Source organism: Hemitrygon akajei, chromosome 8 (assembly GCF_048418815.1).
Source record: "Hemitrygon akajei chromosome 8, sHemAka1.3, whole genome shotgun sequence".
In the NCBI taxonomy this organism is placed as follows: Eukaryota; Metazoa; Chordata; class Chondrichthyes; order Myliobatiformes; family Dasyatidae; genus Hemitrygon; species Hemitrygon akajei.
In genome coordinates, this window is record NC_133131.1 from 33,077,408 (window position 1) to 33,104,441 (window position 27,034).

The following is a 27,034-nucleotide window of genomic DNA, read 5'->3' on the forward strand; positions in this document are numbered from 1 at the left end:
CTAACTCAAAGGAAAATGAGAGCTGAGAGCTGTGAGTCTTAGTTTGTTCTTTACTTTAAGTGAAGTGCGCACATGTCACATTGAAGCATCATGATGTATGTAATTCATGTATTTTGCATATAACTCATAATCTCTCAATTCTTCATTAAGCCCATCACTGAAGAGACAATGCTCAGACAACTTCTTAAATTCAGCCATATACACTTTAATGGGCTCCCCTTTTTGATTTTGCTTAGCAAACCTAAAGCATTCTGCAATCAACATTGGATTTAATTCTAAATGTTCCTGCATTACTTTCAGAACATCAACAAAGCTCATTTCGGCTGGTTTGGTTGGAGCAGTTAAACTTTGAAGCAAACTGTATGCCTTTAAACCCAGTGTACTCAGCAAAATCAGTGCTGATTTCTCCTTGGCTATCTCTACAGATGTACCGTGGAGAGCATTCTAACTGGCTGCAGCACTGCCTGGTATGGGACGGGGGGGAGGGTGCATTACGCAAGATCAACATAAGATGCAGAAAGTTGCAAACTCAGTCAACTCCATCATGGGCACTAGTTTTCCCAACATCCGGGACATCTTCAAGGAGTGATGCCGCAAAAAGGTGGCATCCTTCATTAAGGACCTCCATAATCTAGGGCATGCCCTCTTCTCATTGCTACCATTAGGGATGAGGTACGGGTGCTGAAGGCACACATTCAATGATTCAGTAATTGTTTCTTTCTGTCTGCCATCAGATTTTGAATGGATATTAAATCCATGAATCATGTATTTTACATATAAACTGTAATGAATTCTTTACACAAATAAAGAATGCTTAATCAAAAACATATTTACAATATTACTTATATTACTGAAATATTAATTATGCAACATTAAGTATTAGGAAAGGAGGGAAAATTTTTGTTATAGTTTCATAATTCTTGTTATAGTTTGAACCTTTTAAAAGCCAATACTGATGTTATAAACAGTACTGCTGCCTAAATTACTCCTGAAATACTTTTTTGAGTGATTGTTAAACATTTTCTGTATATTAACTTCTTTCAGAAAGACTTCAGCATAAGACTAATGTGAATCTTTAAGCAATATAGTAGACTTAAAACTGAAATGCTTAGTATGGTTCTGGTCTTCATTCAGTTAATGAGAAAAATAGAGGAGATTTTTGCTATTGGACCAACTTCAGGATAACATGTTTAAGACGATAATGAAGGGACTCGAAGGAATTTCATTTTTGGTCCTCAGTTAATGTTGACAGGTGACTGCCATTCTCCCTAATGAAGATTTCTCATTGACATTCACTGGGGAGAATAATGTGGAAACTGAAGAGTTGAGGGAATAGGACACTGATATTATGGAGAAATTCTGTATTAGGAAGGAGGAAGTGCTTGAAATACTGAAGCAGGTAAGGGTTGATAAGTCCTCAGAGCTGGATGGGATCTATTCCAGGTTGCTAAAGACAGCAAAGGAAGCTCTGATGAAGGTTTTGTATTTTTATTCACTCATGAGTGAGATACAAGAAGTCTGAGGATAACTTGAACACAACCAACCTTTGGGATAAGCCTGGGTTAACTAAGTAAGGAAGTTGCTGGAGAAGTCTCTGAGAGATGAGATTTAAGTTCACTTGAAAGACTGAGACTAATTAGAAGGAGTTAGCATGTTTCTGTTTTGTGGAGATCATATCTCACAAATCTGATTGTGTTTTTTGAGGAAGTAAGCAAGGGATTGCTGAAGGTGGGGTAGTAGCCATTGTTGATCTGGACTTTAGTTCGGTTTTTATCAAAGGAAGGTTGGTCCAGAAGGTTAAGGCATGAGGAATCCAAGATGTGTGGGATCACAATCTGGCTGTGTGATAGAAAGCAGAGGGTAATGGTGGAATGATGTTTTCTGACTAGAAATATGTAACAATTGTGTACCATATTGATCAATGCTCAAACCTTTGTTATTTGTACTATATATATTAGAACATAGAACAATACAGCATAGTACAGGCCCTTCAACCCACAATGTTGTGCTGACCCTTAAACCCTGCCTTCCATATAAACCCCCTCCTAAATTCCTCCATATACATGTCTAGTAGTCTCTTAAATTTCACTAGTGTATATGCCTCTTCCGCTGACTCAGGCAGTGCATTCCACGCACCAACCACTCTCTGAGTAAAAAACCATCCTCTAATATCCCCCTTGAACTTTCCACCCCTTACCTTAAAGCCATGTCCTCTTGTATTGAGCAGTGGTGCCCTGGGGAAGAGGCACTGGCTGTCCACTCTATCTATTCCTCTTAATATCTTGTATACCTCTATCATGTCTCCTCTCACCCTCCTCTCCAGAGAGTAAAGCCCTAGCTCCCTTAATCTCTGATCATAATGCATACTCTCTAAACCAGACAGCATCCTGGTAAATCTCCTCTGTACCCTTTCCAATGCTTCCACATCCTTCCTATAGTGAGGCGACCAGAACTGGACACAGTACTCCAAGTGTGGCCTAACCAGGGTTTTATAGAGCTGCATCATTACCCCGTGACTCTCAAACTCTATTCCTCAACTTATGAAAGCTAACACTCCATAAGCTTTCTTAACTACCCTACTACCTGTGAGGCAAATTTCAGGGATCCGGGGACATGTACCCCCCAGATCCCTCTGCTCCTCCACACTCCCAAGTATCCTGCCATTTACTTTGTACTCTGCCTTGGAGTTTGTCCCTCCAAAGTGTACCACCGCACACTTCTCGGGGTTGAACTCTGTCTGCCACTTCTCAGCCCACTTCTGCATCCTATTGATGTCTCTCTGCAATCTCCGACAATCCTCAACACTATCCATAACATCACCAACCTTTGTGTCATCTGCAAACTTGCCAACTCACCCTTCTACCCCCACATCCAGGTCGTTAATAAAAATCACGAAAAGTAGAGGTCCCAGAACCGATCCTTGTGGGACACCACTAGTCACAACCCTCCAATCCAAATATACACCTTCCACCATGACCCTCTGCTTTCTGCAGGCAAGCCAATTCTGAGTACCAGGAAGGGTGTGTCACCAATCGAGAATGCAGAAAAGATTCACCTGGATGTTGCCCAGAATGTAGGGCTGTCATTTTAATATTGGACAGGCTGAGTTATTTTCTCACTGGAAAATAAGAGGCTGACAGATGACATTAGGGAGGTTTCAAAATTATAAGGAGCACACATAGGATAAATAGTTGGAATTTTTATTCCAAGGGCAGTGGCATGGGGGGGGGGGGCGGGGGAAGGGGGATCTAAAATCTAATGGCACAGACTTATGTTGACAGAGGAGAAATTTGAAGGAGATCTAAAGGGTAATTCTTTCATGCAAAGGTGAATATTTGGAATGAGCTGCTGGTGGAGTCAGATACAATTACAACATTTAAAAGATATTTGGGCAGGGAAGGAAGAGAGGGAAATTGGTCTCTTGTGGGCAAATGGGATTGGTATAGATGAGTATCCAGGTTGGCATGGAGAAGGAAGGCTGTAAGGACCCATTTCTATGCTGCATGTTTCTATGATTCCAATATCTATTCAGGCACCACAGAAGAATATCTGAATTCTGACAAGAGATGGTCAGAATGCAAAACATTCAGGCATTTGCCCTTGAGTCAACCAAGAACAGACCAGAAGGCAACTTGAAGGATTTTGCTCTTGAATCCAACAGACAGATACTCTATATTTTTCCCTGTAACGATTTGCAGTTTTATATTATCTAAATACAATTGAAGCTCTGTTTAAACATATCACAAGTCTCCTACGAGTGATCTAACAACTGCATTTTCAAGTTTGTCCACATGACTACCACTTTGCTTTTAGCTTCCATTAAAATGAAACTCATCTTTATAGAGTACACTGTTGTGACAAGTCCAGTCAGTGTCTGACTATTTTCCTAAATCCTTTCAGCATTTTGCAGTTGGTAAATCTATTGTTCTTCAGATCTAAATTAAAATAAACTGTTCTGACAGTGAAGATTGAAGAACACAAAGTTCTTATTCTGCAAATCTGAATTTGAAAAAGCTTGAAAGCAAAGTTAAGTAACGAAATTGGTAATGGATAAAGTAATATCATTTCTCCCTGTTGTCACAATTGACCGGCCCACTCGGAATCAGGCAGATTAAATAAATCAGTGTGGAATAAACCAGATATAGACGCAGGACATTTGGCCCAATCGAAGTATTACCTATTTCTAATCGTGCAGTCATTCTTTTTCTTACGTCCTTCCTCTGGATTCCCCTAAAATAATCACAGCAATATAATTTACTGTTGTTTCCATGCCCAACATGCATTACCTATTGATGCTTGTTTGAAATTTATATGCAGTTATAAAGAAGGCATGCCAGCGGCTATATTTCATCAGGAGTTTGAGGAGATTTGGTGTGTCCGCTAAAACACTTGAAAACTTCTACAGATGTACTACGGAGAGCATTCTGACAGGATGCATCACCATCTGGTATGGGGGTGTGGGCTACCGCACAGGATCGAGAGAGGCTACAGAAGGTTGTAAAATTAGTCAGTTGCATCAGGGGTACGAATCTCTGTAGTATCCAACACATCTGCAAGGAACGATGCCTCAGAATGCTGGCATCCATTATTAAGGACCCCATCACCCAGGACATGCCCTCTTCTCATTGTGACCATCAGGAAGGAGGTACAGAAGCCTGAAGACGCACACTCAGCGATTCAGGAACAGCTTCTTCCCCTCTGCCATCTGATTTCTAAATGGACATTGAACACATCAACACTACCTTACTTTTTAAAAATTATTTCTGCTTCTGTACTACTATTTTTGATTTAGCTATTTTTATATATTTGCCGTAATTCCTTTTTTCTATATTATCATGTATTGCATTTCACTGCTGCCATTAAGTTAACAAATTTCATGACACATGCTAATGATATTAAACCTGATTCTGATTCTGAATTGGAAGAAGTAATGAATATTAAGATAATATATACCAGATATGACTAGCATAGCCCAAAAATATAGCATTAATTATATGTATTAGATTATTGATAGTCTGTTGTTACTATTAATGACATGTAAATATACTTTGTACAATAACTTTTGGGTACTAAAACAGACTGCTGGATACCCAATTAAAATTATATCTGTGCATGATTTTATTTCTACAAAGCTTCAGTGCTTCCTATTTTTATATTGTGTATGAAAATCTGGCCAATTACACCTTTCTCCAGCAAATAAATAATTCACTATGACTAAAAATTATCCTTTCACAATGATTAACTGAAGCTTTATGCAACTAAATCTACATAGAGGTGTTTAAGAGTCTCTTAGATGGGCACATGAATATGGATGAAATGGAGAGATATGGAGTACGTGCAGGCAGAAGGGTTTTGTTTAAATTGGTGCCATTAGCTTAATTAGTTTGACACATAATTGTGGGCTGAAGGGCCTGTTCCTGTGTCCTCCTGTTTTATGTTCTTTTTCTGTCAACTATGAACAAAACCAAGATTCATTTTTAATGAGAAACTATTTGTCAACTAAATGCACATTCAATCAAGCATAGCATATTGAATTGAGATTATATTTTTGAGAGGAATGGGTTATCTTAATGCCCAGATGCTTGCAGTTGCACTACTTCAGAAGATTGGGTGCTTGATTATGGAAAGGAGGTAAATTTTGGCCGTAGTGTCTTGCAGATACACAGCTTAAGTGCAAGGTTGGGGGATGATGTACATGTGATGTCCGTCCGCCTAGCTCGGGTGTGGGGTTGGATTGCTTCAAGCACAGAGCTGATTCGGTGAGATCAAGAACAGCTTCATGTGTGGCGCTGTGCTGGGGTCCAGGTCCTAGAGCGAGGCGTACCCGGTGCTTGGGCAATTTTCAGCCCAGATGGGCTGAAAAGCTCGAGGGTCAGGCAGATTCTGTTCCCTATCCTGCCATGTTCATTACTCTCTCTGGCGGCTGTAGTATCTCTGAGTTTCGCCATGTTTTTGCCCTGCTGATATGATGAACTGAGATGGCTAATACGAGTAGGCCTTGGCCATCTCTGGCTGCTCCAGGCAGGTCTAAGAACTCAATCTGCTTCAGAAAAATGTCGTTGCTTCTGTTGTTTGCAAGATGCGTGTGTCTTTTTCCTCTTTTATGGTCTTTTTTAAATGGGTTCTTTGGGTTTCTTGATTGTTGGCTGCCATCCAGAGACAGAGAAGCAGTTTCAGTGACAGGTTACTATCGATGCAATGCTCCTCAGACAGGATGAAGAGGTCAATACTCCCCAATGCCATTAGGCTTTACAATTCAACCGCCAGGACTTAAGAACTTTTTAAAAGCTATTATTAATGCTTTTTGAGATAGTGATTTAGATGCATATCATATTTTTTACTGAGTTAAGTATTGTATGTAATTAGTTTTGATACAACAAGTGTATGGGACATTGGAAAAAAAGTTGAATTTCCCCATGGGGATGAATAAAGTATCTATCTATCTATCTATCTATACTAGGGGCAATTTACAGTGGCCAATTAGCCAACAATCCTGCATAACGAGGACGAGATTGGATGGCAAGTGGGTGTTCAGCACCATCTGCCTGTGTCTGACCAGTCTCCTTCCCTCTTGCTCTTGCTTGCTGCTGCCAGAAGAAGGTGCAGGAGTTTTGGGTCATGGGCAAGGTTTGATCAGCACAGTTTGTGGATTGGACTCATTTTAAAAATTCTCTGTGGTTTGTGTTATGTGAAGTTTTGTTTTCTGGTTACACCTTTTTAGTTGCTATTTTGTGCAATTTTGATTGGTCCGCTTCAACGCGGAACTGGCTCTGCAGCCTACGGTCAACGAAAGGTGCGGCTCTGAATTGAACTGGACTGAGCTACACTGAACAGTCCTAGATAGTTTCAAGGACTCTGCGGTTTGATGTTTAATCTTCTGTGGTATTCAATTGTTTTTTTGCCGTTTGCACGATTTTTTTGCGTGTTGTATGTTTGATGTTTGCTTTGAACAGGTTCCATGGCGTTTCTTTATCTTGTGGCAGCCTGTGGGAAGACGAACCTCAGAGTTGTATACTGCACACACACTTTAATAATAAATGTACTTTACTTTGAACCTTTGAACATCTTTGAAATTAGGAGGAAGACCATGCAGTCACCAGAAGAATTTATAAGCTCCACAAAGACAACACCCGAGTGCAGGAATGAGCACTTCCTGTTATTGAGCAGAAAGCCTGTATCATTGTTAGGTGACCTAATTTTCACGTGCTTCAGCTTTTCCAAAGAAGACTAACCCAAGGAAGCTTGGTCCTCCATATTGTGCAACCTCAGTATTCCATGAATTGGAATAAATCTTGATAGTGTATTTATTTCCCAGAAACTTTCCAAATTTGTTTTAATACTTTTTCAAATTAAACTACATCTTGAACAAGCCTCATTGCTAGAGCTTTAAAGAGTCCCTGGAAAAACATTAGTTGCCTATTTTATAGCTCAAACTGCAGATTCAATTTCTAAACTCTCAATACATTTATAGTGATCAAACAAAACAAACTGACTATGTCTTGAATTCAAGTTTTATCTTCCTTTAATGTTATCTTTTGCTTAAAGGCTGCACCCTTCCCTGAGTCAGAAGTCGGGATTAAAATCTTACTTCAGGTATTTGAGCAAATTATGTAAAATGGCACGTCGCAGTAAATTTTTTTTTAATCGAAGTGCATATATGTCATCATATACAACCCTGAGATTCATTTTATTGTAAGCATACTCAATAAATCTACAGAAAAATAACAGAATCTGCTGAAACAATGGAAGACTGCCCAACTTGGGCATTCAACCAGAGTGCAGAAGACAACAAACTGTGCAAGTACAAACAGAATGAAATAATAATAAATAAATAAGCAAAAAATAGTGAGAACATGAGACAAAGAGTCCTGAAAGTGAGTCCATTGTTTGTGGTGGGGTGAGTGAACTTATCCCCTCTGGTCCAGAACCCTGCTGGTTGAGGGATATTAACTGTTCCTGAACCTAATGGTGAGAGTCCAGAGGCTCCTGTACCTTCTTCCTGATGGCATCTGCGAGAACAGAGCACGTCTTGGGTGGTGGGCGTCCCTGATAATGGATGCTGCTTCCCTGCGACAGCGTTTCCCTTAGATGTGCTTCAGAAGTGACATCAGAAATAAAACGCAGCTGCCTTCTAAGATGGACCATCGATATCTTCTGCACTGTTCAATCGTTAAGAATCAGAATTGTGAGGCCATGCTTTGGCTACATTGAGACCAGTTCAAAGTTTGTTTTTGGTTGGATTGAGAATGATTGGCCTGGAAAGTAAATTAATTGTAACCAAACATTTCACTCCTTTGCACTTTTTAACATGTTGAACGGAATTTCAAGGTTTGTATTTCTGTTAAAGCAACAAGCAGTGAAGAACTACTTCCCTCCTCTCACCAAGATATTGGGCATTATAGCAGACCTGCTGTGGTGTGTCACCACAGATGAGGGTCACCACAACTCAAATTACATGATGAGTTGCAAGAGACTGGTACAATTTTTATTGTAGTTAATTTACTTTTGGAATTATTATAAGCACATAAGTGAAATGAGCCATTTCAAATGAGAAACAACCGCACATCTTCAAAGCATTCAATGATAGAGCATGCTACAGTATTGTGGAACAGCAGAGGTGCTGCCATATGATAAAACTGAAGAATTCCCACTGCTCTGCCACGGTGAAATCAATCATCTTTATCTTACTTTCTTCCCTTTAATTTTGGACTTAAAGAAAAGAGCTGAGTCTGTGAAAAAGAAGCTTTCATTTTCAGTAACAGTGTTATTTCCAATCGATTATCCATCAATTTGGCAAAAAGATACCAGTTTTGTTAGAAATTCATCTTAGGTTGGCAATCATGTAAAGGTAGGTGGTTGACTTGGCTTTGAGAAGGATGCAGTAAGGGTTCAGGGGGACATCAACAGGCTAAGTACATGGCTGACAAGAAAGATGGAATATCACATCAAAAAGAAAAGGGAAATAATTTGGTGGGAAATAAAATAGTGAGAGATTGAGAAAGGTTAATTGAGGTATGCCGGGTGTCCTTGTATACCAATCAGTGAAAATTATTAGAACAAAAACAAGTCATTTGGCCCAAAGTGTCGTGCCAAACCAGCTAAGAAGCAAATCAAAAATACCCAAACACTAATCCCTCCTACCTACACTATGTCCATAGCCTTCCATCTTCCCTATGTCCATGTGCCTATCCAAACATCTCTTAAAAGCCTCTAATGTAGTTGCCTCTACTATCATACCAGGCAACGCATTCATAGCATCCATGACTCTCTGAGTAAAACACTTAAACCTTACAATCCCCTCACAGCTTTAGCAAGCAATTTGATAGGAGAGGTTGAGTAGACTGGTTTACAGTCTCTAGCCTTTAGAAGAATAAACATTGATCTCACTGAAGTATGCAACAATTCTCATGGGGCCCGTCAAGATATTGATGAAGATATTTCTTCTTGGTGTCTTGGTCACAAACACAAAATAAGGAGTTTGCTGTTCAGAACAGGTGAGAAGAAATTTCTTCACCTGAAGGGCAGTTTATGTGAAAATTTATCTACCCAAGATGCTGTGAACTTTCAATCAGTGGGCACATTCAAGAAAGAAATGGATATATTTTTGGATGTTCAGGTAACCAAGGGATAATAGGACTGAGGTAAATGATCAGATATGATCTTATTCAATAACAGGGCAGGCACGGGGACTACATGGATTCCTCCTGCCCCTACATCTTATGCCTTTATATTGCATTAAATAGTAAATTCAACTATGTTGTTGTGTGAATAAGGTCACCAGAGAAAAATTACTGGTAGATAAAAAGCAGCTTCTTTATTCGACAAAACAAGGTGCAGCAGGCTTCATATGGAGACGCTTTCGGTTGAAAGGTCTCACAGGCCCGACATGGGACTTGATATTTTATGTGCCAAACATTAAAGAACAACTCCATATTTACAGTGTACGTAAAATGCTTTCTTTGAAACCACATGCACCTTTCACACCTCCTGAGTTGTATCCAAATCACAAACATCCAAATGAGTTTTAATCAGCATTGTCTAGAACAGGATTCACAGATTTTAGGAACCCATTGTTCAGAGCTGCACTCCAAATTAAATGCACAATACATTGTCGGATGTGAAGGCTGGTTGCCAAAGTCAGTTGCTGAATGTACATGTCCTAAACTCCAAAATCACTCTAACAAGCTAGTTCTACTCTCCCTCCAAATTTCATTCCATTCAAGTCAATAAGAAGTGTTGGCAGTTTTTTTTTACAGCTAGCACAGCTGCTGTGTTATTGGACCTGATCATGCAACCAATGGAATGACTATTTACTTTAATTTCTGGTTGGAAGTTGGCTGGATTGGTAGCTACAGTGTCTTTGACTGTCAGCCTGGTGAGAGTTTAATTTCCAGTCTGTGGGACAACAGTCAGACTTCCCCTTGCAGCTGCCCCAGGTCGGCAAAGGTTGTTCAGTGCATTGGGTGTACAAAAACAGATTCATTGGGTGGCAAGAAGCCTTTGACTGAGCGAAGCACCATGACAAAATAGTGTTTGTGGCTTGGATTGAATTTGTTGAGATGGGGTATGAGTGTATGGAATGGGGGGAGGATCTGGATTGAAATCTTGGTCTAGATGTTTGAGGAATGAATATGCCCTTGAATCTTCGTCTCACGGGGTTAGAGGTTAATGGGTATTGATGCATTTTAAGAGGACAAAGTAGTCCACAAGATCACTCTGTAAATATTCTTTGATTATATCCTTCCTCCCAAGCGACTGGCATGGAAAGTTTTGATGACACTTCCCAGCTATATTTATCACAAGTGGGGGTGGTTGAATTAAAAAAACACTGTTATGAAATGTTACCAAGACTTATGCTGACAGTCACCTGGCAGAATCAAGCATTCCACATCGTCAGTGAGTTTGGAGGCTATTCACATGGCCTAACATTTACGGATGATCAGCAAGTGGCGCAGTGTTTGCTGTGTCTGCTGATCTCAATCTTGTTGGTTCGTCAATCTTGTTGGTTCGCAGCGATCAGTATGCACTGCAGCCATAATCGGCAGCCCCGTTTTGCAGCATTATTGAGAATGGCAAAATCTTTTCTCTGATAGCAGTGGATATCTTAGGTTGTGTGTGTGTTTTCCCCTTTACGTTTGAAGGAACTCTGTAATGTCATTTGGATTGTGATCCAGATAAACATCAAGCACTGGATGTGCACAAAATTACCAAATACTGCTTTTTGCATCTTCTATATTTTAAGTTTTGCATCAAGGACTACTGGTTGGCTGTTTAGATCCTCATGAATATTTTGGTGCTGCAGTACTGGATGTGGGAGAAACGGAAAAGAAAGCATTCTATATTATAAACATGAAACTGCAGATGGTAATAATCTGCAGCAGCACACAAAGGAGCTGGAGGAATTCTCTGGGTCAGGCAGTATCTGTGAAGGGAAATGAACTGTGAACAATGCAGGACGAGATCTTTCATCAGTCCTCTATCAATAACAGGTCATTTTATGAACTCTTAGTGATCCAAGGAACTGACCTGGAGAAACAATAGCACTCTCCATCTTCAAAGAAGGTTTTCAGTCCTCTTAGTTGCTGTTAATGAGATAAAGCGAATCTGCTTCATTTTATTTTCATTATAAAGACAATCTGATGGTTTTAATGAGGGTTGAGTGATTGTTCCACTTGCTAAAGTTAATGAGCACTTGTTAATGAATCAAATCTATTCCTTTCTTTTTAGAATTTAATACTTTCTGTGAGAAGGAAAACAATCATTTTACAAACCTCATTACTGATATGTCAATAGATAATTTAGGGTATTGTGCACAATCTCTGCCCAAGTCAGAAGAGTAGTTAAGCTACATTGAGAAATAAAGTTAGAAGATTATAACTTTTGCACTGTAAATGTCTTCTGGGCATTTTTCCAGGCAAGATACAGATCACCCATCTCCACCCATGCTGTCCCTACGTTGCTCAAAAGTTCAAAATCACTTTTCTTGGACGTCCATTGTCATTATCCATAGCTGAAAGTAAACTAGCGTAGGCTGGAAATAAGTGCCTGACACGATTGATGCTAGTGGGTTAAATTGACAGCATTATCTGAAAAATAGTGACATTAAATGAGGTAATTCACATTCCAGGATTTCGGCAGGATATTTATTTTGCTCTGTTGATCAGAATTTTTAAGAATGAAATGCAAGCTTTTGATGCTTACAAGTTATGCTGCTTGGGCCTCCTGATCCTTGGCGTGTGTGCAATTGAGCAGCAATCGCATGACTGAGATTGAAGTGAAGGAGTGAATGGAAAGTCAATCTTTTCTAAAGCGCAGATGGTTTCACCAGAAGAAATGTTGCAGTTATTGAAGAAATTGTCTTTCCATTTGCTCTTGTATTTGTCACAAACAGAGGTTAAGTTAGAGTTAAGTTAGCTCTCTTCGGCTGTCCATTGATTTCGATGTTGACAGAGGCCTGGGCAGGGTTGTATAGAAGACCGGCAGTTGCCCATGCTGCAAGTCTCCCCTCTCCACACCACCAAGGGAAGGGCAAGGTACAGCTTGGCACCGGTGTCGTTGCAGAGCAACATGTAGTTAAGGGCCTTGCTCAAGGACACAACACGCTGCTTCAGCTGAGGCTCGAACTAGTGACCTTCAGATCACTAGGCCAATGCCTTAGCCACTTGGCCACGCGCCAACACAAGTTTAGAGCATAGAACATAGAACAATACAGCACAGGAACAGGCCCTTCGCCCCACAATGTTTTGCAAGATAATTAGTAATCAAATGGCTATCAAAATTAATCTCATCTATTTATTTATTTATTCATTTATCTATCTGTTTATTGAGATACTTTGCAGAAAAGGCCCTTCTGGCCTTTCAGGCCATACTGCCCAACAATCCCCTGATTTAACCCCAGTTTAATCATGGGACAACTTACTATGACCAATTAACCTACCAATCGGTACATTTCTGGTCTGTGGGTGGAAATCAGAGTGCCTGGAGGAAATCCACACTATCACAGGAGGACGTATAGACTCCTTACAGACAGTGGCAGGAATTGAACCTGGATCACTGTTACTGTAAAACATTGTGCTAACCACTATGCTACTGTGGTGAACTACATATACCTGCCTGGACTGCTCCTGTGGCTCCTCCCACAGACCCCTGTATAAAGGCGATTGAGGCCTGAGCCCGGCCTCATTCTCCAGGATGTAGTGTTGTTCATTCTTCCAGTCAATAAAAGCCGATATCTCGCTTCTTACATCTCAGAGTGAGTTATTGATGGTGCATCAGCTACCGTGCTGTTCATTTCCTTCCATTTCCATCACATTCACGTCCCTAGCTAAACATCGCTTAAAAGCCTTTAATGTTTCTGTATCTACCACCATCCCAGGTAGTTTATTCCAAGCACTCATGACTCTGTGTAAAAAAAACTTGTCCTTCACATCACCTTTTAAATTCTCGCCTTAAGTGCATGCCATCTGATATTTGACATTTGCACTCTTGGAAAAAGATTCTGTCTGTTTACTCTATCTATGTCTCTCATAATCTTAAACCTCTATCAGATCTCCCCTCAGCCTCTGCCGCTTCAGAGAAAACAACCCAAGGTTGTCCAGCCTCTTCTTACAGCATATGACCTCAAATCCAGGCAGCATCCTGGTAAACCTCTTTTGCATCCTCTCTGAAGCTTCAACATCCTTCCTGTAGTGGGGTGACCAGAACTGTACGCAATACTCCACACGCTTCCTGAGCAGAGTTTTATAAAGCTGCAACATAACCTCCTGCCTTTTGAACTCAATGCCGAGACTAATAAGGGCAAGCATGCCATTTGCCTTCTTAATCACCCTATCAGCCTGTGTAGTGACTTCTAGGGAGGTATAAACTTGGACCTCAAGATCCCTCTCCTCATCAACACGGTTAAAGAATCTTGCCCTTGACAGTGTACTGTATCTTTACATTTCTTCCCTGCAGATGCTGCCTGACCTGTTGAATTCCTCCAGCAGATTGTTTGTCAGCCCTTAGAGGCTCAGTGTCACTGGCAGCCAGAGATCGGGTGCACAAGGCTGCCTTGGGGGGGGGGGGGGCGAGGGAGGCAAAGTTCTGTGCATTTTTATGCCTTCTGTCCTAGAGTCAGCTTCTTTCTTGAAGTCACTTGCCACACCTTGCCCTGAGACTGTGGAATTATCATTGAGCCAAACATTATTTTCTTAGTTTCGTTCTCTGAATAAACACTTACAAGTTTGGGAGTAGAGTATGCACTGTGGAATATGTATAAACAGCTCCACTGACTGTTGTGTTTCTTTCTTTTCTGTGACTGTTCAGTCCTGCTTTTGGATCCAAGAGCCCCAACTTAGTTTGCATTGAGCTGAAATGAGAGTTGAACCCATTACTTTACACAGGCAAAATGGCAGATGCACTGCTGTGTATCAGAATTGGAAATGACTGGCCTAATGAAGCAATTGGTACATCAGCAATAAGCGATCAATTATGCAATTTACTCTGTGGTAAATTTAAATCTGAATCATGAAAAGAAGCATCACATGATCTGTTTTCTTGGAAATGTCATTTGAATGGTTGTCCTTGGATGCATGAATTCATAACTATATAACATTTTTACAAGCTTTGGTCATATTTTAAGACAGATCTTTATACTACAGCGGTAAACCTTCAGAAGTGGCAAAGTATCTGTCACACTTGGTTTCAGATGAAGTGGTCTTGCACCAAATACCAGTCCTTAGTCACATTCATGGTTAAAGTCGTAGAGTCATAGAACAGTACAGTGCAGAACCATTCCCTTCAGCCCATCTAGTCTGTGCTGAACTATTTAAGCTGTCTACTCCCATTGACTTGCACAGGGACTATAGCCCTCCATACCCCTGCCATCAATGTTCCTATCCAAACTTCTCTTAAACATTGAAATCAAGCTCGCACGCACCACTTGCGCTGGCAGCTCGTTCCACGATCTCGCAACCCTCTGAGCGAAGAAGTTTCCCCTCATGTTTCCCCTTAACCTGTCAACTTCCTAGTGTTAGTCCCATCCAACCTCAGTGGAAGAAACCTGCTTGCATTTACCGTTTCTTGGAGTTTTCATTGGAGCAAACACGAATATCTGGAGTTGAAATTAACAAATGGGGATGCCAGTCTTCAGCAATGCAGCACATCTCTTGACCGTTTCCATATGACCTATTGCCTTTCCTGTGTAGACCGGGAAAGATTTGACACTTGAGAAAAGTGATCATACCAATGAGTAGGATAGATAGGAACAGCCGACAGGAAGAGAAGTCAAAACTAAAGGACACAGAATTGTGAAAAAAGGAGGCTGTTTGAAACACAATGAATATTTAGTATCTGACATGCATGACTTGACAGTGTGGTGAAGGCAATCAATTTTAGCAAGCGATACTTGACAGAAAGATTGGAAGGTGACAGGGAAAGGCTGTAAGAATGGGACTGACTGCATTACTCATGCGTTGTGCCATTTTCCAGTTCTGCGATACTATCAGTGTAAGATAGGAAAATGAAAGATGGTGTAACAGCAGGGTGCGGGAGAGCAGCAAATTACTGAACACTATGTAAAAATCACAACAATAATCATTGCAAAATTATTACAGTGTCAACTTAATTGCGTACAACCAGTTCCAGGGCCAAATCGTTTGTTACAAAATCTGACCTTGACAATTTCGGGCCGTAAAGTAGAATCATATTTCACAAGCCGCACATAGTTGAAACAGTTAACAAAAAGAGATCTGGGTGTAGTGATAATGACATTGTCTATTAATTTCAAGTTTAATAAGCAAGGTAATAATGCATTTTGAAGTATTTTAGGTCATATTAGATAATTGATGACAGGGCATTTCTGGTCAGTCCCCGTGAGGACTGAATTCCTGCTTTAAAGAGAAACCTCCCAGTGTATTAGAATTGAAACAGAATGCAAATTTACAAGGACCAAACGAATGCTTGTCAGATTTGCCGTTGCATGGGGAAACTCTCACGCACCAGGAGTTGAATTATAACAGAATAATTCACAAGGGAAGTGACTAACCTGCCTTTAACAACTATAGCTCAAAAGTATTATGATTAGAGTCCTGCTGTTAGAAATTAGTTTCAGCATGTTTCTGGCATAGAATTATGTTATTATGGTATGGAAGCATGTTAAAAAAAAATTAAGCCTTTCACATGACCAGCTTCTTTCCATGGAGCTATGGATGCTTTCCAGTGGGTCTCTTGCCTGTTACGCTGCTGGCGTTTAGGGCAGCTGTTTTTTGCTGTTTCCATTACAACTTTTTTTTTACCATTAGCCCTGAACTAAATACCCGAACCTGAAGGACCGGTGGACCACTCTTAGTCTGACCTCTAACCTTTGACCTGTTTGGCATGGTTGACCCTACCAAGAGGCAAAGCACAAGGCCCTGACACCAGCTGCCTCTCCGGGTCATTGAGGCAGGCAAGCCTCCAAACTCTATGACGAGGTTGCGGTCCTGTTGGAGGAGTAGGTCCATTCGGCCCAACTGTTTTCCCCCGAGAAGCAACTCACAGGAGGAAGGAGCAACCTGGGTAGTGTTTGAAGCCCCACAATGTACAGAGATGGATTTAAAGTTGTTTCTGGTGGATTCCTCCAATAACCTAACATATTTCTGGACAAGACTCCTGATAATCATGAAGTGAGGGCTTCATGAGTGTTGTGATTCCCTCAGCCATGAATCCACTTTGTAATTTTAAAATGGGACAGTAGGTTTTGATTCTCTCTCCCCGACAATCTAAATATGGTTGTCAAATTAAATTTTGTTCAGCTCCCGTGGAAGAATTCCATGTTATCAACTCACATACAGTTCAAATTAAATTGGAATTGACAGAAATCTTCTCATGAGAATGCTCAAAATTAAAATCAAATGAATAGCACAGGTGAAACCTGGATTCAGCGTTAATAAAGTTGTTTTTATTTTATCAAACATTCTGATGCAAGGAATATCGTGTCTCTAGCCACGAAATTGGGATGGGTTCAACTTGTAGCTGTAGTGAGCTTTCATCCATCGTGTATGTATTTTTTATGCTTGCTTCATTTTTTTTTCTAAAGCAATATTAGAAAGCCTGAAACATGCAAGAAGGAATGAATAAATTATTTGTATTTAATGCACTACTTTCAAAATGGTCTCATGCTTCATTGATTCCACTTCAGGATTGTCAAAGTCCCTTGGGCTCATTGAAGGATTTGGCGGCCGAGGTCAGGGCGGATTGCCTGCTACACTTACAAGTGAAGAGGAAAGAGAAGCCGCAGGGGCATATGAGAAATATGGATACAATACTTACCTGAGTAACAAGATTTCACTGGATCGATCCATTCCAGACTATCGACCGAGTAGGTAAGTGACTCCTCTTCAATCATGTGCAAAATGCTAATAATAATTTTGTCATTAACTCTTTTTGGCTTGCGTTGTTAACAATATTTAGCATGGTTTCTTAGTTATTAATGATGTCCACAAATTTATTAATGGATATTCACAATTCAATCTTTGATGTATCTTCCTGGGAAATATTCAGTGAAAGCATGGTGCACTTTCTGTAGATCATATTTTGATGTGAGTGCTTTGTAAGCGTGTAGTCCCTTTGTTGACATGAAGGGATAATACCCTTGTTGATCTATGAATATATTCTATTTGGAGATCTGCTTGTATTCTGATGTTTTACATTCTAATGGCCTTTCCAAATATGAGTGTCAAATTAAATTTTGTTCAACTCCTGTGGAAGAATTTCATGTTATCAACTCACATTCAGTTCAAATTAAATCGGAATTGACGGAAATCTTCTCATGAGAATGCTCAAAATTAAAATTAAATGAATATCTTCACTCCTTATGGGCTATAAGAGTCTTAATTGAAAATAAATGTGAGCCTCTTTTACTTGGTACTTACACACGTTTCCTACGTATAGGTTGAAAATGATGTGGTGGTATGTTGTTACCTCAGTATTGCATGTATTACTTATGAGTGAATATTTTTTATAATACTGTATTACTTATAATGCATCTTGGTGTTGGACTTGAGGAATAGCTGCGTAGAAATTCTTTTGTATCCATTGGGAGATATTAAAATGACATGGATGAGGGACACTAACAACCATTTTAATTTTAGTGCACTGCACTTAGCTTCCAATTGTGACCAAGTTTCAAATTCGTTTTAACAGCGATGCAAGCATTTTGCAGAAGGAAGTCAGAAGGATGTTTCACCTTGCTGTGAGCTGTGGGAGCAAATTCATAGTGCCCTGAGAATGCCCAGTATGGGTACTCCCCCCACAGCAAATGGGTTAAGCTCAATGCTTTAAAATGGGTGTCATGTCACATGGCTCTGAGGGACTTTGTTACCTTGGAATTGCAAGTGTAACTTATGACAAAAAATGCTTGATCAAATCTCCTGAATGAATTGAAATGACCTGGAAATGGTTCTAGTCATATTTCAGTCTGGAAAAAAAAGTTTTCATTTGCAGAATACTGATAGAAAAAAAAGGATTCAGGTAATTTTGGGATAGGATAAGCAGTGCCAGGAAGTTCCCAGGGACAGAAATGGAGTCATTAGCCAAGAGAAATATTTGGAGAATGCAAGGCCTTCACCTTTACCAATGGTAAGTTGGAAGATTTATCTTGCTTACCCAGTGCTGAACAGGTAATTTTGGGCTAGGATAAACAGTGCCAGGAAGTTCCCAGGGACAGAAATGGAGTCATTAGCCAAGAGAAATATTCGGAGAATGCAAGGCCTTCACCTTAACTGATGGTAATTGGGAAGGTTTATCTTGCTTATCCAGTGCTGAAGTTTTGTTGAGAAGGGTGACAGTTTCAAGGTGGCGAGGAGTCAAAGGAGGTTCATAGGCAGTGCGGTGGCATGATAGTGGAGCTGCTATCTCCTTGTACCAGAGACCCGGGTTCTATCCTGATCTCCAGTGCTCCCAGCGTGGAGTTTGCCTGGTTTTCATGTTCCCCCTGTGAGTATCCTTCTGCATCCAGAAACATCTCATTGGTAAGTTAGTTGCCTGCTGTTAATTGGCCATCGCCCTTGAGCGGAGGTGAGTGGTAGAATGGGAGATTTGAATAGAATATGGAGAGAAAAAAATAAATAAAAATGGGGATTAACTTTGGATTAATGAACAAGAATGATTGTTCACCAAGGACTCAGTGGGCCGAAAGGCATATTTCCATGTTGTATGTCTCTATGACTATGACTCCAGATTGAGCAAATCTCAGCAAATCTGGGAAAATGGACACAAATGTCAAGGAGCAACATATAGATGGGAAATCAGAGGGGCTAAGGAGTAATACTTTCACAGGCCAGAGGGAACGGTGGAGATGAGGAAGATTTGTCTTCCAGGATTCTTTGGCTATTGCTAAACAAGGAAGAATGGAATCAAGTTATTATAATCCCAGCTACTGGAGAAGGGTGACATGGTTAATTGGATCAAAAGCTGCAAATAGATTGAGGGGTGAAAGATGTACCTTTGTCTCAAACATATATCAATAGTGTCTTGTGCTGGAACCATTTTGATACCAGAGCAGAAAGCCCAATGTGAGATATTCAAATATGGAGTAACAGTAACATCTATAATTATTATGCAGTTTTTCCAGATTGTCAGTGATTTTTGTGAAGGATAATCTTGCTTATTGCTGATGGTTGGTGAGCTTTCCTTGTGGAACACATGAACGAAGACGGGATTGATCTCCACAAGGATGCCAGCTCATTAAGTAACTTGCAGGCACTCCCTCAGCATTCACAAACAACTTATAGAGTACTGACTAAGGTGCTGTAACCTGCCATTGATCCATAATCTAGAGCAGACTCATTGGGGTAAAACTAACAGTCATGTGAAAACAAGAGCGAAATGTGGTTTTGCATGTTAACTGTGTACAATGCTGGGAATAGTACATGAATTAAAAAGGAATATGTACTAGATACTGTTCAGTACAGATCAAAGTCAGGTTTAATATCACCAGTATATGTCATGAAATTTCTTGTCTTTGTGACAACAGCACAATGCAATACAAAATAATAGAAAAAATGTGAATTGCATTAAGTATATATTTAAGTATATATACTGCAAATAATATATATATATAAATGTAATAGTTAAATTAAATAATTAGTGCAAAAGTAGAATCAAAAAGTAGTGAGGTTGTGTTCATGGGTTCAATGACAAAAGGGAAGAAGCTGTTCCTTTGTAGGATATAAAGCTCTTTAAACCAAAGTGTTTAACAACTATTGCTGGAATTCATGGGATGGCTTGGCTGAACTGATGTGAAAGGTATTGTGGATATTTCAGTAGGTTTTAATAGGTACATCTAATATCAGAGAAATGTATGTATATATATTCTGAAATTCTCTTTCTTTACAAACATCCACGAAAACAGAGGAGTGCCCCAAAGAATGAATGACAGTTAAGCGTTAGAAAGCCAAAGCGTCCCCACCCACAGCTCCCCCCTCCCAAGCACAAGCAGCAGCAAAGCAACATCGTCTCCCCCAACCCCAACAGCAAAAAGGATCAGCGCCATCCACCGAGCACTCAAGCATCAATGAAGACACAGAGTTGTAGTACCCCAAAGACTACTCGTTCAACCGGCATTCAACATACTCTCTCTAATAAGGGAAAAAGAGGTGTTCCCATTTCACAACGAGAGGGGAGACATAACAAACAACTTGCTGATTTACAATGTTAAAAGTCTGTTGCTTCGTTTTTACCAAGCTCAAGGGAGATGAGGCTGAGTACAGGGCTACGATGGGAAACTTTGTCACATGGTGCGAGCAGAATCATCTGCAGCTTAATGTGAAAAAGACTAAGGAGCTGGTGGTGGACCTGAGGAGGGCTAAGGCACCGGTGACCCCTGTTTCCATCCAAGGGGTCAGTGTGGACATGGTGGAGGATTACAAATACCTGGGGTTACGAATGGACAATAAACTGGACTGGTCAAAGAACACTGAGGCTGTCTACAAGAAGGGTCAGAGCCGTCTCTGTTTCCTGAGGAGACTGAGGTTCTTTAACATCTGCTGGACGATGCTGAGGATGTTCTATGAGGCTGTGGTGGCCAGTGCTATCATGTTTGCTGTTGTGTGCTGGGGCAGCAGGCTGAGGGTAGCAGACACCAACAGAATCAACAAACTCATTCGTAAGGCCAGTGATATTGTGGGGGTGGAACTGGACTCTCTGACGGTGGTGTCTGAAAAGAGGATGCCGTCCAAGTTGCATGCCACCTTGGACAATGTCTCCCATCCACTCCATAATGTACAGGTTAGGCACAAGGGTACATTCAGCCAGAGACTCATTCCACCGAGATGCAACACTGAGCGTCATTCCTGCTTGTGGCCATCAAACTTTACAACTCCTCCCTTGGAGTGTCAGACACCCTGAGCCAATAGGCTGATCCTGGACTTATTTCCACTTGGCATGATTAAATTATTATTATTTAATTATTTATGGTTTTATATTGCTATATTTCTACACTATTCTTGGTTGGTGTGGCTGTAACGAAACCCAATTTCCCTTGGGATCAATAAAGTATGTCTGTCTGTCTGTCTGCCCAGAGAGTTGGCCCCAGAAAGGCGCAGATCTCTGGACACACAATCTACGGCATTGGTCCCAATGTTCTGTGTTCTCCAGCGACTCCTCAGTCAGGGGCACCAGCCTGGAATCAGCACATCTCCAGAGCCATGAAAATCCAGAACCTTGAAAGCATACTAGTCTTCCAGGCTGCGTCCTTGGGTTATGAAAAAGCGGCTGGTCATAAGGCCCAGAGATCGGGCCCATTCCGACAAAGTACCAGTCAGAGTGTAACCGCAGTTCAGGGTCTTCAATATGAACCTTGAAAAGGGAGAAAAGAGATATCAAAGATAGAAATAGAGCTGTTTACAAAGATGCAAGAAAAGGAGTTGCCATTTAGTGCCATCTTGACTTTGCTCTGCCCTTCTGAATTCTATTATTATCTGCATACTCCCTGACAATCTCGACCCACAGCAACTTGTTTGTCAATACTTACATTTTCATTTATTTTTATTCTAGTTTGAATGATTGTTTCTTGTTGCTTCCTGTCATTTTCTATAATTATTCTAAGTGTGTTGATATTTATCCCTGCTTGGTGTACTTAATTCCCTTCAATGAGATCCAGCATTCCTTTCTCGTGTTGAAATGGGAAAATGCGCACACACTTAAATGATTTACAATCCTACTCTTTGCAATTATTATCCCAGTCTACATTGTTCCCCATTATCTCTGCTGAGCTATTGCATCTTTCTGTAATTTGCTTCTTCCCAGTATTTTGGGCGTCATGGTTATGTAGCAGATAGCGCAATGCTATTACAGCTCAGGACATTGGAGTTGGCAGTTCAATGATGGTGCAGTCTGTAAGTAGTTTGTATATTCTCCCCCGACCATGGTGGTTTCTGCTGGGTGCTCTGGTTGCCTCCGCAATTGAAGATGTACTGGTTAGTCGATTAATTGGTCATTGTAAATTGTCCTGTGATCAGGTTACTGTGAAATAGGTGGATAGCTGGGCAGTGCAGCTCATTGGACTAGAAGGTTTGTTTCAACTCTATTGTTTAATAAATATTTCAGTATTTGTCTTTAATTTTCTGTCCTTTAAAGTAATATAACATAGCAAGGTGCTTCTCAGGAGATAGAGTACACAAAGCACATAAAAGGAATATTAAGAAAGATAGATACATTAGAGAGAAGTGAGGCAGCAAAACTTAGGAAGGGATTTGCAAAGATTTGGTTTCTGAAGAGAGAGCTGCCAGTGGTGAAGTAATGAAAATAGAGGATACACAAGGGGCCGGTATTAATAAAGTAGATAGGTATCAGAAGCCTTCAGTGCTGGATGAAGTCACACATGATCTTCTTTCATGATACAAAGGTTATAATGCTTATCTATAGGCCTTGAGATAGATCACTTCAGTGATACAGACGACTTTTCTGATGTAACCTGGTCGTAATAAGTGTTCTTGATTAATAACTTCTTGTGTTTTTTTTCAAACCTAAGGAATTCTCACTTTTTCAGACTTAGCACACAACTTCCTTCTGTGCAGCTGGGTTTAGCCTCCAAACTGCTGAACACCTGCTGTAATCATCTCAGTTCCTGGTTGTGGACAAGAATGATAGTTGTTGTGTAAAGCTGTTAAGTTGCTTTTAAGAACCAACAAGACGATTTCCATTACTTCATGCAACCAATAGGAAATCAGCTGGATTGAAAGGACTGTGGTTGCTTTTACAGCCATCAACTCTGAAGGTATTAAACCACTGAAAACACTCATAGTTTGGAACAAATAGGGATGGATTATCATTTGGGTTTTTTTTTTCAGAATTTGGCAGCCTATACTGTCATTTTTTTGGCAGTAGTATCAAATTTCCATCTTTATTGAATTCAGCGTATGGAATTGAAAGTTAAACCCTTAGGGTTGGTTTTCCAGGATCAGAACAATTCAGCTGGTTAATGCTTGGGGCCTGCTGCTGGCTGATCTTCGTTACATTGAGCAAACAGACCTCCTGATCGAAATGAAGATTCTGGTGCTAGAGATCAAGAGACTTGTATTGCTCAGGGCATAAGCTGAACATCCCACAGCCAATTCTTGATTATCAAGGGTATGAAGGAAAAGTACCTCCAAGGATATTGCAAAAACATGAATAACATGGATGTATTGTAAATTATTGCACAATGTTTTCATTGCTGTTGATTATTTATATTTTTAAAAAAGCACAATGTTCTTTTGATTAATCGATTGCCCTTCCTTTTGAAATAGTCTTTCATGAATGCAGCGTCCTGCTGCTGTGCATAATTAAATGGCGGCTCAACACCAGTGGGGGCTGCACTGCGAGAAACAGAATGCTGCTGAATCTGCGCTTGCTCCTTTGCTCAGCAGCGAAGTGTGTCCACATACAGGCTCTTTGTCAGAAAGCAGCTCGCATCTTGGGTCACGGCAATCACTCACCTCCTCATTTCCCCCGTCGCTGCCTTCAACTCAATCTGTTTGTGATGCAGCTTTTATTACCACAATTTCTTACTCTTTCCAAGCCCCAGCTAACATACATTTGTAGCAGTCCAGATCAATAATTCTATTCAATGCCTGCAATCACGATCTGGTCCATGATCCTCCATTAGGACAGCAATTACAGGCAAACCTTTTGATCATAGGACCCCTGGACATGAAGAATAGACTTGCCAAAATGGCTCTTTACCAATTACAATGTCTGTCCATGCTGATTTCTATTGAAATATCGACAGGCATATTTCCTTCAGATATCCATGGTTATCTTGCATTACTTTTGCTCAAGACAATCCTCTCTTCACTACAATGGTGACCTGGAGCATGTTGGCCAGTCTTGAATGTCTAGGTCCTCACTCAGCAAGCATTTTCAACAAAATCCGGTTTCATCTGTGTTGTAAAACCATTTTGTTTATAGAATCATAGTGTCACAGACTACAGCACAGATATGGCCCTTTGGACAGTTATTTTCCCTCGTCCCATCTGGACTACAGCAACTGGAGCATAGCCCACCACTTCCCTCCCATCCATGTACTCATCCAAACTTTTCTTAAATGTTGATCTCTGTCTCAAAGGCCGATGTTAGGCTGTCTTTAAAGAGAGTGAACCCGCGCAAGGAGGAAGGTCCAGATGGAGTACCTGGTAAGGCTCTGAAAACCTGTGCCAACCAACTAGCGGGAGTATTCAAGGACATTTTCAAACTCTCACTGCTAGGGGCGGAAGTCCCCACTTGCTTCAGAAAGGCAACAATTATACTGGTGCCTAAGAAGAATAATGTGAGCTGCCTTAATGACTATCACCCAGTAGAACTCGCATTTACAGTGATGAAATGCTTTGAGAGGTTGGTCATGACTAGACTGAACTCCTGCCTCAGCAAGGACCTGGACCCATTGCAATTTACCTATCGCCACAATAGGTCAATGGCAGACACAATCTCACTGGCTCTTCACACAGCCTTAGATCACCTGGTCAACACAAACACCTATCTCAGGATGCTGTTCATCAACTATAGCTCAACATTTAATACCATCATTCCCACAATCCTGATTGAGAAGTTACAGAACCTGGGCCTCTGTACCTCCCTCTAGAATTGGATCCTCGACTTCCTAACTGGAAGACCACAGTCTGTGCAGATTGGTGATAACATCTCCTCCTTGCTGATGATCAACACTGGTGCACTTCAGGGGTGTGTGCTTAGCCCACTGCTCTACTCTCTATATACACATGGCTGTGTGGATAGGCACAGCTCAAATACTATCTATAAATTTGCTGACGATACAACCATTGTTGGTAGAATCTCAGGTGGTGACAAGAGGGTGTACAGGAGTGAGTTATGCCAACTAGTGGAGTGGTGCTGCAGCAACAACCTGGCACACAATGTCAGTAAGATGAAAGAGCCAACTGTGGGCTTCAGGAAGGATAAGATGAAGGAACACATACCGATCCTCATAGAGGGATCAGAAGTGGAGAGAGTGAGCAGTTTCAAGTTCCTTGGTGTTCAGATCTCTGAGGATCTAACCTGGTCCCAACATATAGATGTGGTTATAAAGAAGGCAAGACAGCCGCTACACTTCATTAGGAGTTTAAAGAGATTTGGCATGTCAACAAATACACTCAAAAACTTCTATAGATGTACTATGGAGAGCATTCTGACAGGCTGCATCACTGTCTGGTATGGGTGGGCACAGGACTGAAAGAAGCTGCAAAGGGTTGTAAATCTAGTCAGCTCCATCTTGGGTATGAGCCTACAAACTACCCAGGACATCTTCAGGAAGCAGTGTCTCAGAAAGGCAGCATCCATTATTAAGGACCTCCAGGATCCAGGGTATACCCTTTTCTCACTATTACCATCAGGTAGGAGATACAGAAGCCTGAAGGCACACACTCAGTGATTCAGGAACAGCTTCTTCCCCTCTGCTATCCGATTCCTAAATGGACATTGAACCCTTGCGCACTACCTCACTTTTTAAAATATACAGTATTTCTGTTTTTTGCATGATTTTTAATCTAATCAATATATGTTTACTTATTTATTATTATTATTTTTATTTAATTTATTTTTTCTCATCTATATTATGTATTGCATTGAACTGCTGCTGCCAAGTTAACAAATTTCATGTCACATGCTGGTGATAATAAACCTGATTTTGATTCTTATTCGCCTGGAAAATCTTCTCTTCTCCAAAGCCAATATATCTTTGGGTGTCCCACACAAAATTATATTTAGCCCATCAGAGGCTATAGGTTGTCAATCTAAGAGATTGATGCAATTAAATGTAAATAATCCACACACAACAAGATTAAACATTTTAGTGTAAAGATTAGATCTATTCAGCACATTTTATCATGTTCAAATTATGACTGCAGGTAATTTTACATATATATGTCAACAATCATATTTGGGTGAAAGTTGCCCCTGGCAATCTATCCACAATTCACCTAAACAAAGCTGACACATGCTGTGTGTCAATCACTCACCTCACAACATCACAAATCACATACTGTTTGTACCCATCCATAACACCATCCTGGACCCAGCATATTCTGTATTCTTCTGCTGTAATGTACAAGTGCAAGGAACTGTTTTTTTTTTGTTTTTGAGGATTGTCTGGCTGGACATCAGCACAATCTGGTCCAACATACCTTTTTCCAAAATTCACATATTTTTGGGTTAGATTGCAATTACCCAAAAATAATTGCAATCTAGTGCACCATACATAATACATAGAATGATATTTATTAACATTGACATACTGTACGTCATGAACTTTGTTGTTTTACAACAGCAGTATAGTGCAATACATAAAACATACTGTAAATTCTAAGAAATATATATATATATATATATATATAAATTAATTAAATAGTGCTAAAAGAGAGCAAGTAGTGAGTAAGGGTTCATGGGTGCAATATCCATTCAGAAATCTGCTTGTGGAGGAGAATAAGCTATCCTAAAATATTAAATGTGTGTCTTCAAGCTCATGTACTTTTACTGAAATGGTAGTAATGAGAAGAGGGCATTATATATAGAACTTCAACATGAC

The 27,034-nt window shown here is 40.4% G+C and overlaps 1 protein-coding gene across 2 annotated transcripts in view; it reads left to right on the forward strand.

Moving 5' to 3' along the window:
- The window catches only part of galnt17 (polypeptide N-acetylgalactosaminyltransferase 17), a 462,724-nt gene that overhangs the window by 26,589 nt on the left and 409,101 nt on the right, over positions 1-27,034 (forward strand). For both annotated transcript variants that reach the window (XM_073053568.1, XM_073053567.1), the window contains exon 3: positions 17,159-17,342. In XM_073053568.1, coding sequence (XP_072909669.1) covers positions 17,159-17,342 — 184 coding nt within the window. The remainder of the gene's footprint in view (positions 1-17,158; positions 17,343-27,034) is intronic.